General features: G+C 45.5%; 1 protein-coding gene across 1 annotated transcript; it reads left to right on the forward strand.

Annotated features, from left to right (window-relative positions):
* The first annotated feature begins 3,172 nt into the window (after positions 1 to 3,172).
* Positions 3,173 to 15,169, forward strand: MRPL46 (mitochondrial ribosomal protein L46). The gene is made up of 4 exons (XM_063142234.1): positions 3,173 to 3,389; positions 7,304 to 7,496; positions 10,368 to 10,541; positions 14,739 to 15,169. Exons 1-4 carry the CDS (start codon positions 3,180 to 3,182, stop codon positions 14,987 to 14,989), a joined length of 828 nt encoding a protein of 275 aa, XP_062998304.1. The 5' UTR covers positions 3,173 to 3,179; the 3' UTR covers positions 14,990 to 15,169.
* Positions 15,170 to 16,397: the final 1,228 nt, after the last annotated feature.

Below are 16,397 nucleotides of genomic sequence, written 5' to 3' on the forward strand. Positions count from 1 at the left end.
GAACGCTCTTCTCGCGATATGTCACAGACGGGGGGGGGAAATGGCGGCGCCCATTGGGAGACGTACGGCTTCGACTCAATAGGAGTTCAATAGGGGCTCAAGATGGCGGCGCCCAGGATTCAAGCGACTCGCGCGGACTTCCCTTGTCTTTTCTTAACGTGAAATGCCAAGTGGGAGAGTGGATGTCACCATAGAGCTACTAAACCTATAGAGCTACTAAACCTATAGAGCGACATGAGTAGGCTGTATGGCGTGTCCACCCTCAAACGTAAGAGGATAGGAGTCACTGCTCTCAGATCTTGCTTTGTGTACAAAAAGTCTTTGCAAGATTTTGTTGTTGTTTATTCGTTCAGTCGCTTCCGACTCTTCGTGACTTCATGGACCAGCCCACGCCAGAGCTTTCTGTCGGCTGTCGCCACCCCTAGCTCCCCCAAGGTCAAGTCCGTCACCTCCAGAATATCATCCCTCCATCTTGCCCTTGGTCGGCCCCTCGTCCTTTTGCCTTCCACTTTCCCTAGCATCAGCCTCTTCTCCAGGGTATCCTGTCTTCTCATTATGTGGCCAAAGTACTTCAGTTTTTCCTTTAATGCCATTCCCTTAAGTATGGCTTTATTTCCTGGAGTATGGACTGGTTTGATCTTCTTGCAGTCCAAGGCACTCTCAGAATTTTCCTCCAACACCACAGTTCAAAAGCATCTCTCTTCCTTCGCTCAGCCTTCCTTATGGTCCAGCTCTCGCAGCCATAGGTTACTACGGGGAATACCATTGCTTTAACTATGCGGACCTTTGTTGTCAGTGTGGTGTCTCTGCTCTTAACTATTTTATCAAGATTTGTCATTGCTCTCCTCTCAAGAAGTAAACGTCTTCTGATTTCCTGGCTGCAGTCAGCCTCTGCAGTAATCTTTGCGCCCAGAAATACAAAGTCTGTCACTGCCTCCACGTTTTCTCCCTCTATTTGCCAGTTACCAATCAAGCTGGTTGCCATAATCTTGGTTTTTTTGAGGTTTAACTGCAACCCGGCTTTTGCACTTTCTTCTTTCACCTTTGTCATAAGGCTCCTCAGCTCCTCCTCGCTTTCAGCCATCAAAGTGGTGTCATCTGCATATCTGAGATTGTTAATGTTTCTTCCTGCAATTTAAACTCCAGCCTTGGATTCGTCAAGCCCAGCACGTCGCATGATGTGTTCTGCATAATGTTGAATAGATAAGGTGAGAGTATACAACCCTGCCGTACTCCTTTCCCAATCTTAAACCAGTCCATTGTTGCCCATTTTGACTGCAGGGCAAATAGTCTGGCCCTCCATCTATGTTAATGTCTTATAATTTTGTTGTGTATTTTAAATGTTTATGGTTTTGTTCCCCCCCCCCCGTATGTTTTAAACTTTGTAAGGCTGCCTTGAGGCCCAGCATTGGGCAAAAGGCGGGATAAAAATAAATATAATAATAATAATAATAATAATAATAATAATAATAATAAATGCAGCCTAATATCCCTCTGTTGCGGCCGAGAAAGAACGGCTAAAAAAGCCTTTCAGCGTCGCCCACTTATTAGGGGTCAGAATGAGAGTGCCGTGGACTGCAAGAAGATCAAACCAGTCCATACTCCAGGAAATAAAGCCAGACTGCTCACTTGAGGGAATGGTGTTAAAGGCAAAACTGAAGTACTTTGGCCACATAATGAGAAGACAGGATACCCTGGAGAAGAGGCTGATGCTAGGGAAAGTGGAAGGCAAAAGGAAGAGGGGCCGACCAAGGGCAAGATGGATGGATGATATTCTGGAGGTGACAGACTTGACCTTGGGGGAGCTGGGGGTGGCAACGGCCGACAGAAAGCTCTGGTGTGGGCTGGTCCATGAAGTCACGAAGAGTCGGAAGCGACTGAACGAATAAACAACAAAATGAGACGGTTGGGGCCTGGATTGCCATGCCAACATTGCCCCCCCCCCACCACCACCAGTCGCAGACAGGAGCCTTGCGCTCCGTTAATGTGTATGCAGTAAAGGTACAATCCTGTGCATGCCTTAGATAGAAGTCCTACAACTCCCAGCATTCCTCAGCCCGCCATGCTGGCTGAAGAATGCTGGGAGTTGTAGGCCCTTTTTTATTGGTCTAAGAATACTGGTGGGGATTGCTGGGAGTTGTAAGACTGTTTTCTGTCTAAGCATGCTGACTGGGCATTGATGGGAGTTGTTTCCCCCCCCCCCCCCTGTCTAAACATATACAGAATCCACCTTAAGTGTTTAAAACCTAAGGGGGGGGGAAGTTAAAACAAATCACACGAAATAAGAGCTAGCTTACACCAGGAATTCCTATATTTACCGCTACCTTATCTAGGGTGACCATATGAAAAGGAGGACAGGGCTCCTGTATCTTTAATGGACAACCTGGTGGAATTTTCTCTTCATCACAACAGTTAAAGCTATACTGCAGCTATACTGTGACCAGATTTAGAAGAGGGCAGGGCACCTGCAGCTTTAACTGCTGTGATGAAGAGGGAATTTCACCTGGTTCTCCATATATACAAATGACACCTGGTGAAATCCCCTTTTCTATGCAACTGTTAAAGATACAGGAGCCCCGTCCTCCTTTTCATATGGTCACCCTACCTTATCTTTCCTTCCTTTCTTATTATTATTATTTATTTATATAGCACCAGCAATGTACATGGTGCTGTACAGAGTAAAACAGTAAATAGCGAGACCCTGCCGCATAGGCTTACATTCTAATAAAATCATAGTAAAGCAATAAGGAGGGGAAGAGAATGCAAACAGGCACTGGGTAGGGTAAAACTAACAGTATAACAGTATAATTAACACTCTAAAGTCCGAGCAACATCAAGTTTTAAAAGCTTTAGGAAAAAGAAAAGTTTTTAGCTGAGCTTCCTGAAATATTCCTTCAATATTTATAGGCATGCCCAGCACAGCTACAATAACCATTCTGAATTTCTGCATTGATTCCTATGGGGGGGGGGGGGGGGGAGAGAGAGAGAGAAGAGAGACGTGCTAATCAAATCCGGAAGTTTAGTCTGTGTGTCACTTTAGCCTTTTCTTATCTCTGTGCGAACAGCGGCTTCCGGTGTTTACCGGAAGTCCCGGCTGCTTAGAACCCCTCCTCGTTCATCTCGCTCTTCCCCTATTCCTAACGTTACTGGCGCGGTGCATTGTGGTCCGGCGGGGCAAGATGGCGGCGCCCTTCTGCCGGGCGTTGCTAAGCGGCGCTGCTACGATGCGAGCTACGAGTTCTTCCCGCGCCGGCTGGCGGGGCTTTTCCGGCTCCGCGCCTACCGCGTCGAAATGGAGGCTCCACGGGGCGCTTTGCTTGCAGAGGCCGCCTCGCGTCACCCAGGCGATGAGCCCCGAGGAGGAGGAAATGGCTGAGTTGCTGCAGCAGGTAAAAGAAAGGGCGGCGCGCATGCGCAGAACGGGCAGAGTTTTTTGGGGAGGGGGCTGACATGGGAGGGGGGGGCTTGAATCTGCCCCCCTCCCTCTTAATTTAGGGTGGTCGCTCAAGGCACATTGAAAATAAAAAGAAAGACATCCCAGGAAAAGAAAGCTGCTATTTGCATAAAATTTACATATGCTATTTTATTTATTTATTTATTTATTATACTTATATACCGCTCCCATAGCCAGGGCTCTCTGGGCGGTTTACAGAAATTCTAAAATTGAGATAAAAACAAGAATACAAAATTTAAAACTCTAAAACACAGTACATACACACATAGAGCATTAAAAACCAATTAAAAACTAAACATGTGGGTACTAATATATTAGTATATGCTAATATATAGAGAGCGATGGACACTTAGAAATGATTTCATTCATTTCGTTTACTATATTTCTATACTTCCCCATAGCCAAAGCTGTCCAGGCTGTTGGCCAAAATAAAAAAAAAACCATTAGAAATACATTTAACATAGGGTGACCCTATGAAAAGGAGGACAGGGCTCCTGTATCTTTAACAGTTGTATTGAAAAGGAAATTTCAGCAGGTGTCGTTTGTATATTTGAAGAGCCTGGCGAAATTTCCTTTTCCTAACAACAGTTAAAGCTGCAGCTGCCCTTTTCTAAATCTGGTCACTCTAGTATAGCTCCTGCAGCTTTAACTGTTGTGATGAAGAGGGAATTTCGCCAGGTTCTCCATATATACAAATTACACCTGCTGAAATTCCCTTTTCTATGCAACTGTTAAAGATACGGGAGCCCTGTCCTCCGTTTCATACGGTCACCCTAAAATTGAGGACTGCCTTTAGTGAAATGTGACAGATGGCCACCCTCTTTTAATTTGGTCCCATGTTAGATCAACGGCATCTCTAGATAAGCCAGGGAAAGCCTCTTACCTGCAACCCTGCAGAGTCTCTGTGAGTCAGGCAAACTGGAGTTGTTTGGCAGTGACTGTAGTTCAGGGCTAGAGGCTTGGCACGCAGCAGGCCCCAGGTTCAATCCCCGGCGTCTCCAGGCTTAAAGAGACGCTCCCAGTCAGCGAACACCAACTTCCCCCAAGCTGTTGTGTCCTCCTGATATGTTGGACTATAAGGCATGGCCATTGGCTGCTTTGGTTGTGGATGATGAGAGTGATTGTCCAGCATTCCATGTTGGTGGAGGCAGTGCTGAGCTACGTAGACCAATACTTACTTTCAGGGCAGAAGCTCTCCCAAGGAGGCTCGCTATAGTCTGACTTGGTACAAGGCAGCATGTCCTTTGCATGTCAAAGGTCCTAGGTTCAAAAGTGCAACTAAAATGGTCAAAGGTTTGGAGCATCTTCCCTGTGACGGAAGGTTACAACAGCTGGAATTGTTTAGCTTGGAAAAAAGGAGGCTGAGAGGAGAAAGATAGAGCTGTACAAAATTATGCATGATGTGGAGAATGTGGATAGGGAGACATTTTCCTCCCTCTCTCAAAATACTAGAACCCGGGGTCATCCCATGAAGCTGATTGGTGGGAGATTCAGGACAGAAAAAAGGAAGGACTTCTTCACACAGCGCATAGTTAAATGATGGAATTTGCTACCACAAGATGTAGTGATGGCCACTTATTTGGATGGCTTTAAAAGGGTTTGGATAAATTCTTGGAGGAGAAGACTATCAGTAGCTACTAGTTCTGATAGCTACGTATGTACTACCTCCAGTATCTGAGGCAGTACGCCTATATGCACTAGTTGCTGGGGAACATGGGTGGGAGGGTGCTGTTGCACCCATGTCCTGCTTGTGGGTCCCTATTCAACAACTGGTTGGCCACTGTGTAAACAAAGTGCTGGACTAGATGGACCCTTGGTCTGATCCAGCAGGGCTCTTCTGATGTTATTAATCCCCATTGTCTCAGGAAGGGCCAGGAATGAAACCTTGAGAGCTGTTGTCAGTCAGTGTAAACCAGCCTTCCCCAACCAGATGTCTTGGATTTCAACTCTCACCAGCTCCAACCAGCATGGCCAGCGATCAGGAGTGCTGGGATTATTATTATTATTATTATTATTATTATTATTATTTATTTATTTATATAGCACCATCAATGTACATGGTGCTGTACAGAGTGAAACAGTAAATAGCAAGGCCCTACCGCATAGGCTTACAATCTAATAAAATCATAATAAAACATTAAGGAGGGGAAGAGAATGCCAACAGGCACAGGGTAGGGTAAGCAGGCACAGGGTAGGGTAAAACTAACAGTATAAAGTCCGCACAACATCAAGTTTTAAAAGCTTTAGGAAAAAGAAAAGTTTTTAGTTGAGCTTTAAAAGCTGCGATTGAACTTGTAGTTCTCAAATGTTCTGGAAGAGCGTTCCAGGCGTAAGGGGCAGCAGAAGAAAATGGACGGAGCCGAGCAAGGGAAGTAGAGGCCCTTGGGCAGGCGAGAAACATGGCATCAGAGGAGCGAAGAGCACAAGCGGAGCAATAGTGTGAGATGAGAGAGGAGAGATAGGAAGGAGCTAGAGTAGTAGCCCCAAACACCTAGAGGGCACTAGGTTGGGGAAGGCTGGTGTAGGCAGGGCTGAGCTAGGTGGATCATTGGGCTGAGTCGATACAAGGCAGTTTCCTGTATTTTTCCTGAACAGCACCAGTCCCATCTCCTCCACTCCGACCCAATTAAGAGGAGCTCTGTTGGATCAGACTAAAGAGTCATCAGGTCAGTTTTTCTAACAAATAACATAGAAAGCTGCCTTATATCACGTCAGGCTATTTGTCCATTTATGTATTTATAAGATAGTTAGCGCCTTAATCTTCTATTGTAACCACAGTCCCATCTATTCTGGTATTGCTGATTTCAAAGCAGGGTGGGGAGCTTATAAACAAACAAAAACACCTGGAAGGCCAAAACTTCCACCGGCCAGTGGAAGAGGGATCATGGGAGTTGTAGCCCAAAACATCTGGAGGGCTACATGTTGCTACCCTCCTCCCATCCCTGGTCTATTCTAACTGGAGGCAGCTTTCTGTAGCCTCAGGCAGAGGTTGTATCCATCACTTGCCACTTTAACCTTTTAGCTAGAGATGCCAGGGACGGGATCTTCTGTATGCAAAACATGTGATGGAACACTGAGTGATGATAGAGGTGTCCAAACTTCGGGTTTACTAGATCAACTTTTTAAAAAATATTGATTCACGTGTGTTTGAAGGCGGCACAATTTGAATCAAGGAACGGAGTGCTTCTCGGCACATGTTCAGAGCCAACGCTTTAGTGCCACAACTCAGCTTATAGTTCTTTAATACAAACTAATCCTGGTTTTCCCTTAAGCCAGGCATGGGCAACATACAGCCTATAGGCTGAGATCGCTTGTGCTGCCCCCCACCCCCCGCCCAGTCTTCATCATCACACAGGCAGTGTTAGGAGGATAAGAAACAGGAGGGGAAATGAAAATTTGGGTGCTGATGGCAGTTTTGAGGATCCTGTGGTTTGCGTTGGGGAAGATTTTGCCGATTGTAGCAAGATCCCCAATATAATAGAGCTTTAAAACTTCAGCATAGCAAATACCCTGCTAGAGATGTGATGCTTTAGGGAAATGGGGGTAGGTGGGGAGAACCCCACAGTTTTATTCTCTGTGCGTTCACATTGCTACTAGTTGTGCAAGACACCATGGGCACAACTGCTGATTAAGTGGCATTCCTATCCAGAAAACAGAGATGATCGATTCCTAAGATTCATCTCCAACCCATTCTCTTTTGTGCTATCTGTGCTACATTTCACACACCACAACAAAATCTCCATCTGGTAGACTTCCCGAGTTCCTAAGCAATGCAACATTCAGGAAGGTGGTTTGCAGAAATGTGACCTGCTTGGTCTTTAGATCTGACCTCCTGGTTTTGCTCTCCAGATAGAGATGGAGAAAAGCTTGTATTCAGACCACGAACTGCGCTGCTTGGCAGAGGAGGAGCGTCTGCAGAGAAGGAAAGACAAGTATGACGACGACGATGACGACAGCGAGACGGAGATTGTGCTGGCCCAAGATCTCGAAGAAAGTTGGGAGCAGAAATTCCGGAAGTTCACTCCTGGCCCGCGGATAATAGGTTCGGCTCCATGCTTCGCGCTGTGCTGGAATGTTGTGCAGGCTTGGTTCTGGTTGGGCTCTGACTTAATTCTCATCTAGTGGAAGCAGAATGCAGGGTGGCGTGCTGAGAAATGGGCAGCTGGTTCTGTTGACTGTGCCCATTCTTTTGTAAGAGAAACTGGATTGTGTCTGAAGGAGAGGTGTGTCCTGGACACCACTTGCAAATAAAAACTAAGAATGAGCACACCCACAAACCTTGCACTGTGCTGAAGAAAACGGTATGATTTATTCATAGAATCAGAATAGCAGAGTTGGAAGGGGCCTACAAGGCCATCGAGTCCAACCCCCTGCTCAATGCAGGAATCCACCCTAAAGCATCCCTGACAGATGCTTGTCCAGCTGCCTCTTGAATGCTTCTAGTGTGGTAGAGCCCACAACCTCCCTAGGTAACTGATTCCATTGTCATACTGCTCTAACAGTCAGGAAGTTTTTCCTGATGTCCAGCTGGAATCTGGCTTCCTTTAACTTGAGCCCGTTATTCCGTGTCCTGCACTCTGGGAGGATCGAGAAGAGATCCTGGCCCTCCTCTGTGTGACAACCTTTTAAGTATTTGAAGAGTGCTATCATGTCTCCCCTCCATCTTCTCTTCTCCAGGCTAAACATGCCCAGTTCTTTCAGTCTCTCTTCATAGGGCTTTGTTTCCAGACCCCTGATCATCCTGGTTGCCCTCCTCTAAACACGCTCCAGCTTGTCTGCATCCTTCTTGAATTGTGGAGCCCAGAACTGGACGCAATACTCTAGATGAGGCCTAACCAGGGCCGAATAGAGAGGAACCAGTACCTCACGTGATTTGGAAGCTATACTTCTATTAATGCAGCCCAAAATACATTGGCCTTTCTTGCAGCCATATCGCACTGTTGGCTCATATTCAGCTTGCAATCTACAACAATTCCAAGATCCTTCTCGTTTGTAGTACTGCTGAGCCAAGTATCCCCCATCTTATAACTGTGCATTTAGTTTCTATTTTGGTTTCTATTTCCTAAATTCATACAGTTCAAGGTACCTTGCCCCTCAAAAAGGACACAAAAGTCTTATTTTTGTTTTGATTTTCACTCCACCTACAGTTTGACAGGTCCTTTAATGTCACCCCCTACACACACACTCTTAAAAAAACCACCACCACCACAATATAATCCAGCTGAAGTTAACCCGTATTAAGTTCCACTGAGTACAATAAGCACACTAGAAACACATGTAAAGGTTCAAATCTTAAACACATTTACTGAATGGTGACTGGATGAAACAAAGTGAACACACACCTTGCAATCAACAGGAACATTTTCAGTTCTCACTAGCTTTGTTTTTTATTTAGCTCAATGTTGCGAATTATTTCATGGAAGATAGGTTCATAGAAGAAGAGGCCCTCTTCTGGATGCCTCCACCAGGCGGTGGTGCCTCCTTTTCCTCTAACCTGGGGTCATTCCATGAAGCTGATTAGTGGGAGATTCAGGATAGATAGTAGGAAGTATTTATTCACTCAGCGCATAGTTGAACTATGGAATTCACTATCACAAGATGTGGTGATGGCCACCAATTTGGACGGCTTTAAAAAGGGGGTTAGAGAAATTCCTGGAGGAGAAGGCTATCAATGCCTACTAGCCCTGATGGTTATGAGCTACTTCAAATATCCGAGGCAGTAAGCCTGTGTGCACCAGTTGTTGGGGAACATGGGTGGGAGGGTGCTGTTGCACCATGTCCTGCTTTGTTGGTTCCTGGTCGACAACCGGTTGGCCACTGTGTGAACAGAGTGCTGGACTCGATGGACCCTCAGTCCGATCCAGCATGTTCTGGTGAGGTGAGGAGGGTGACAATTAAGGAGAGGGTTTTTTCAGTGGTGGCACCCCATTTATGGAATGCTCTCCCCAGAGAGGTTTGCCGGTCACCTACATTGTGTTTGTTTTGATGCCAGGTAAAGACCTTTTATTTTCTCGGGTTGTTTAAACCTTCAGTTACATTTTTAAATTTGTTGTGTGGTTTGTTTTTTAGATCTTTACACTGCTGCTGAATTTACTTTAGGTTTATACTGTTTTAACTTCTAAAGGTTTTATATTATATTTTATCATGTTGTACTTTAGGGTTTTATTTTTTGTGAGCTGCCCAGAGAACGTAGACTGTTTAGCTGTATAGAAATTAAACGAATAAATACCCCCTACCCACCCACGCACCCAAATACCTCTTCTGTCCATGCAAATGCAAGCAGTCATTTGTGGTCTAAAAGGACCCACTTGATTTCTCTGCTTGTTCACCTGGAGGCAATTCCTGCTCTCCAGAAGTTGACCGGGTTGATCATCGTTGAGCATCTGACTGCCCAGTCCTCAGATGAGTTGAACAAAGTGGTGTGCTCACATTTCAGCTGTCTGAAAGTCACCGTGCGCAATCAATCTGGCTAAATCCAGGTAGTCTGGCTTAAATGATTCATGAATTCAGCTGTAGACTTTTTGAAGAAGGGCGGTTTATTTTTAGAGGTAGATGTTGCTAAAAGGTCATGCACTTCAGAATTTTGCAATGCCCTGGAGGTTTTTTTTTTTTGTCAGCCCTACAGACAAAAAGCCAATTTTAATAAGTCACCGTGTTGAAATTAGACACTGAACTATTTAAATGACCTTTTGAAAAAGAGTACACAATTTTTGCCTGTCACCTGAAGGTGCAAAGGATGATGCATTTGCAAGTGGCATCTAAATGCTTGCTCGTATGTTGTCTAGGCAATCTGTACCCAGTGTTGCTCCTCGGCATGGCTTCCTATAACTCCTCTGCAAAGACTTTTGGGAAACGCTCCTGGATTGGTTGTGGCTGGCTAGATGTCTGTGACGCCGGATTCTTCCCTTCACAGATGCTGATAAAAACAACGATCGGACATCTTTGAACAGGAAGTTGGACCAGAACCTGCTGTTGCTGGTTAAGCAGAAGGTTGGCAATCAGGAGATTTGGCTTTTACCCCAAACAGAGTGGAAAGATGGGGAAACTCTTCGAGCCACAGCAGAACGGGCCTTGTTTACCTTTTCAGGTCAGTGATGCGTGCATCTGTGTATAAAATATTCTCATATTCCCCCCACCACCTCTGTGTTTTCCTCTATACCTCTGCTTCGTTTCCTTTTCTTATGTCTGTTTTTTTATTTTAGACTGCAAGCCCCTTAGGATCAGGAAGTTGTTGCCTCATTCTTTCTAAAATATCATGTACATAAATGGGGCTGTATAAATAAACATAGTACCCACTTTATTCTATTTATTTATTTGATTTATATCCTACTTTTCCACCAAACAGTAGTGTTCAAAGTGGGTAACAATCATAAGATCAAGATTAAAACAGAATTTTAATAAAACAGTTATTACATTTATATCCCACCTTTTTTCCTCCAAGGAACCGAAGGCGGCATACATAATTCTCCTCCTCTCCGTTTCCATCCTCACAACAACAGCCCTGTGAGGTCAATTGGGCTGAGAGTCTGTGACTGGCCCAAAGTCACCCAGTGGGTTTCCATGGCTGAATGGGGACTAGAACCTGGATCTCCCGACTCCCAGTCCAACACTTTAGCCACTACAACACAGTGGTTCTCCGAGCCCTCCGCTGAGTGAGGACTTTCCTCCACTCCCAGTCATTTGACGGCAATTATGGTCTTCACTGATGTTTTAGTTGTTTGTGGGGTGATTGGATTTTAGTAGACAATCATTTTAGGTGTTTTAAATTGTGCATGTTTTGATTTTATTGTAAGTCTCTATGAGTCTTTTTTCTTCTTCTTGAGAAAAGTGTCTGAACAGCAACAATCTTTCCCATAGATTCAGGGGCATAACAATAACCAAGGTGTAATGTAATCATCAGAATGTACAGCATGCATGCCAGACATTCAGAACAGTTCATTTCCATTGTCTCTGTAACCCTACAGCAGCCCTGTAGGCTAGGCTAGTGTGATTAGCCACCTGTAGCTTTTGTAGGAAAGGAAGGCAAGGCCAAAACTGAATGAATAATAGTGAATAAATATTGAAGATGTGGAGGCCGAGGGAGAATAATTACAGCCAACCAGTTAGTTCGTGGCAGAAGTGAGACGTGAACTGGGGATGTTCTTTGTTCAGTCATTTATTGCCTGTGAGGTCGGTTGGGCTGAGAGTCTGTGACTGGCCCAAAGTCACCCAGTGGGTTTCCATGGCTGAGTGGGGACTAGAACCCGGATCTCCCGACTCCCAGTCCAACACTTTAACCACTACACTACCCTGGCTCTAAAAAACTAAATTCACAGTTAGAAACACTCCAGTAACATAAATAAACAGCACCCAGCAAATGACAAATTGCCTTCAGCAACAAGGCAGCTTCCAAGCCAAAGGCCTTCCAGTATCAAAACTTCTTTGCCTGTCAGTGCAAGGACAGCAGAGAGGCAGTCAACACAGCCTGTCTCAGTTGGGAATTCCAGAGTCTTCGCACTAGTTTGTGATTGCTGTAATGTGTTTGGCTCGCGGTGGAAGTCTGTTGCTGGTTTTTATTTTAAGTTTTATGTAGGAATGTGTGTGTGCGCAAGCCAGTTTCTTTTTAATTCGACGATACACGTACTTCATAGTGAAGCGAAGGACTGCAGACTTCAGCTCATGTTAATTAATAGCTTGTGCTCTTAAATACTACACTACGCAGCGCTTGCCATTTTCCACCCTCCCTCCTCCCGAAACCCGTCTCCCTTCTTGCCAAGTGGCATATGGCCCTTTGCAAATGTATCCCTTTTCTTAAACGCAGAATCCCGCCTTGGCTTTCCAAATGGAAACTCTGAGTGGTCTTTGCAAATTGTTTGGTGGAAATGGCGTTTAAAGATTTCTCGCGCTTGGCAACTGGGGGCAAGGCAGTCTTGCCCAGTCAACATCTCGTGGTTGGTCTGGGGTTTGGGGCATTGCCACTTGGTATGATTGGTGGTAGGCCTAGTAGCTTAGAGGCGGAGCTATGGATCAAGAAGCTCCAGGTTCAAACCTTACCTCTGCTGTGAACATGGCAAGAGGCCTTACGCAAGTTGTTTCTTTGCAGCCTCAGTCCCCCATCTGTGACATTTATTTATTTATGTATTTATCTATTGCATTTCTATACCGCCCAATAGCCGAAGCTCCCTGGGCGGTTCACAAAAGTTAAAACCACGAAGAGCCTAATAAAACAACCAACTGTCTAAAAACACAAGTGCAAAATGCGATATAAAAAGCACAACCAGGATAAAACCACACAGCAGAAGTTGATATAAGATTAAAATACGGAATTAAAACAGCAAAGTTTGAATTTAAGTTAAATTAGGTGTTAAAATACGGAGAAAATAAAAAGGTCTTCAGCTGGTGACAGAAGGAGTACACTGTAGGCGCCAAGCGAACCTCTCTGGGGACCTCATTCTACAGCGGAGAAGGCCCTCCTCCTGGTAGCCACCCGCCTCACTTCCTTTGGCAGGGGCTCATGGAGAAGGACCCCAGTGGATGATCTTAAGGTCCAGGCAGGCACATATGGGAGGAGGCGTTCCTTCAAATAATCTGGCCCCAAACCGTTTAGGGCTTTGAATGTTAGTACCAGCACTTTGAATTGGGCCCGGACCTGGACTGGCAGCCAATGAAGTTGTAGAAGGACTGGCGTGATGTGGTCTCACTGGCCAGTCCCTGTTAGTAAACAGGCTGCCCTGTTTTGTACCAGTTGAAGTTTCCGGACTGTTTTCAAAGGCAGGCCCATGTATAATGCATTGCAGTTATCGAAAAGAGAGGTTATCAGAGCATGGATACCTGTAGCTAGGTTACCATTGCAACCTTCTTGTCCACCTGCCTCTCTCTGTGGCACAAGACAATGGTGGAGGTGAAAGGTAGGAGCAGCGGGTCCATTTCCCATTTGCCCAATAGCTCTCTGCCTATCAAGCAAGAAAGTGGTCACAAAAATGAGGAAGTGGATGAGGAGCAATCGCATTTGGTGACAATGGTAGCGAGAAGGTAGATTCACTGAGGGTATCTTGCCACTGACTAGGGTGACCATATGAAAAGGAGGACAGGGCTCCTGTATCTTTAACAGTTGCGTAGAAAAGGGAATTACAGCAGGAGCCATTTGTATGCATGCAGCACCGGGTGAAATCCCCTCTTCATCAAAACTGTTAAAGCTGCTTTAGCTATACTACATACAAAAAAAGGGCAGGGCTCCTGCAGGGCTTTGAATGTTAGTACCAGCACTTTGAATCAGGCCTGGACCTGGACTGGCAGCTAATAAAGTTGTAGAAGGACTGGCGTGATGTCATCTCAGTGGCCAGTCCCTGTTAGTAAACGGGCTGCCCTGTTTTGTAGGTATCAATATTACGGAGTTGGTGTAAAGACAGTTGCGCATGTGTATTCACATAGAATTCCATATATTCATTTGCCAGTGGTGAGATTGTCTTCCCCTCGTATTTTTTTTTGTATTAACAAGAAAGGACTTGGGAGAAGAGAGTACAAAAGCAAAGGAAACAGCTGTTTTCCTCCCTGCAGTTCATAAAAATTAAGGTGTGATACTTTTCCTCCTCCCCATTGGGCGTTTGCTGTTTATGCTTTCTGCAGAAGCCCATTTTCCCAAGGACTTTGGGAGAGGAAGGGTCAATTATGACCACAAATAATGGTTGTGTTCGTACATAAAAGGCCAGGATGTGAACATGCTGGTACACATAGCCAGTTCACTCCCATGTTTCTCATGTTCGCCTGAGTGGGAAAACTAAATATTTATGTCCCACCCTGAAATCCTGGTTTGTTGCTCCCAAACAAACCAGGATTTTTTAAGACAAGTGTCCCTGGCTTGTTGCTGGCTTGCAAGCTTGCCTTGTTTGGGAAAAACAACCCAAGATCCCAAGTCCAGACACAGCTCTAAGCTCAACACTTCTGGTTTGTTTTCCCACTCATGTGGGCAAACAGATTACATGCGAAGTAAGCCAGGAATCCTGGTATACTACTAGGTGTAAACACAGCTATTGGCTGGCTAATCAGCCAATCCCAGCTTTGTGGATCATTGTATGTAAAGTGCTTTGAACATGGTGCATAAACGCTGAATAGTACTGTTATGACGACCCAGGCTTTTCAGTACTAAAAGGATTAGTCCATCCAAAGACCAGCACCTTAAAAATGGGTGTGAGGGCAAAGTTCTTGATAGGCACAGCCTGTTCTTCTTCTCTTGTAATATCACCTGCTCTGACATGTATGTTTCCACTTTCATTCCCCCCCCTTTCCTGACTCCTGAATCCCCAAGGAACCAGTGTTGAGGCCAAGTTTCTTGGGAATGCGCCATGCGGCTTTTACAAATACAAGTTACCCAAAGCGGTCCAGACAGAAAGCGGCATAGGAGCCAAGGTGTTCTTCTTCAAAGCCGTCCTGCAAGGCAACCATCTGCCTTTACCAAAGGAGAAAACAGACTACGTGTGGGTCAGCAAAGGGGAGCTGACGGACTACTTGAAACCGGAGTACCACTCCCAAGTTGCCCGGTTCTTGGTGGACTTGTGAACGCAGGAGCTGTGCCCCATCCCGACGTCAAGACAACAGGGAGCAGTCTTGTGCCGGAGAAGATGATCCTGAGGGTTTTGTTCGTCGTTTTCATGCATTTACAGGAGTCCTGTTTGGCCAGGGACCAGGCCCCCGTTTTGCTGTTGCCTCTGCTGAATAAAGAGTCTAACAGATGTCAAATTATTTCTTATTTATTTGAAGTATTTTTATGCCAGGCGAAAAGGCTCCCATATAATCCATCAAACAAGACGGCCCCTGCCCGCTGACTCACAGTCTAAAAAGGCACAACACACAAGGGAAAAACGAAGGGGTGGGGGGGTTCTTTCAGCAGGCCTAGTGGAGAGGGGGAAGCAGGGCTATTCACCTCCCTCCGCTCAGCTGGCTGAAATCTCTCCCTACGTTTAAGCTGCATGCTCGCCTCCCAGTAGAGCTGACTGTTTGCTTATATCCCACCTTTTCCCCAGTACTGGGACTCAAGGCAGTTTACAAGATTAAAACGTGTACAATTAAAACATAGAAATATAAATTTAGAAAAGTTAAAATAGAATTAAACCTACAGTAAAATTAAAAACATTTTTTTAAAATTAAAACAGTAACGGATTTTTTTTTTAAAAAAAAAAAAAAATCCAATAAATTAACACAGGTCCAGAGTAGTTCCAAAAGCCTGCCAGGGCAAAAAAGTTTTTGCCTGCCTCCGACAGTGTAGCACAGAGGGAGCCAGCCTAGCCTCCCTGAGAAGGGGGTTCTGGAGCCTTGGAGCAGCCACCGAGAAGCCCCTCTCCGACGGACGTACACATCAGGCGTGCCTGGGATGTTGGTGGGTCTGAGAGAAAGGTCTCCGCAGAAGATCTCAGAGCATGGGCAGGCTCATAAGGGAGAGTACGGTCTTTTAGGTAGCCTGGACCCCAGCAGTGCCAGTAACTCCCTGGCATGGAAGAACAGGAGATGCACCAGGCTAACCTCTCTTTTTTTCGGTGGGAGGTGTAACACAGCCCCTGCCCCTTTGGGCAACACAGTCTGAGGCCGGTAGCAATTCTACATGCATGTGTGTTTACACATGGGCAGACGCCTTGATTGTGGCCACATGGAAAGTAAAATGGAGTGGAAGTGCTCTCTTTTCTAAGGAGTAGAGAGACAGGAGTTACAGTTGGGAACCCCTGATGTGAAAACATAACCCTGGTTCCCTCTCCTCAGCTGCGTACCACAGGATTGGCCGGAGTGTGTTGCTCCTTGCCTCGCACAAATGAACAGTGTCTTCCAAAATGTTTGGCAAACATGTCCTCTCCTTTCTGGCTTTGGTGGCTTAGTAATAGACGGTTGAAGGGAGAACAGTGTGCAGTTCATTTCTGTGTGCTCTTGCAGAAGAAGAAGAAGAAGAAGAAGAAGAAGAAGGGTCTTAGATCCATAA

The sequence above is a fragment of the Elgaria multicarinata genome, chromosome 16 (assembly GCF_023053635.1).
Source record: "Elgaria multicarinata webbii isolate HBS135686 ecotype San Diego chromosome 16, rElgMul1.1.pri, whole genome shotgun sequence".
Classification (NCBI taxonomy): Eukaryota; Metazoa; Chordata; class Lepidosauria; order Squamata; family Anguidae; genus Elgaria; species Elgaria multicarinata.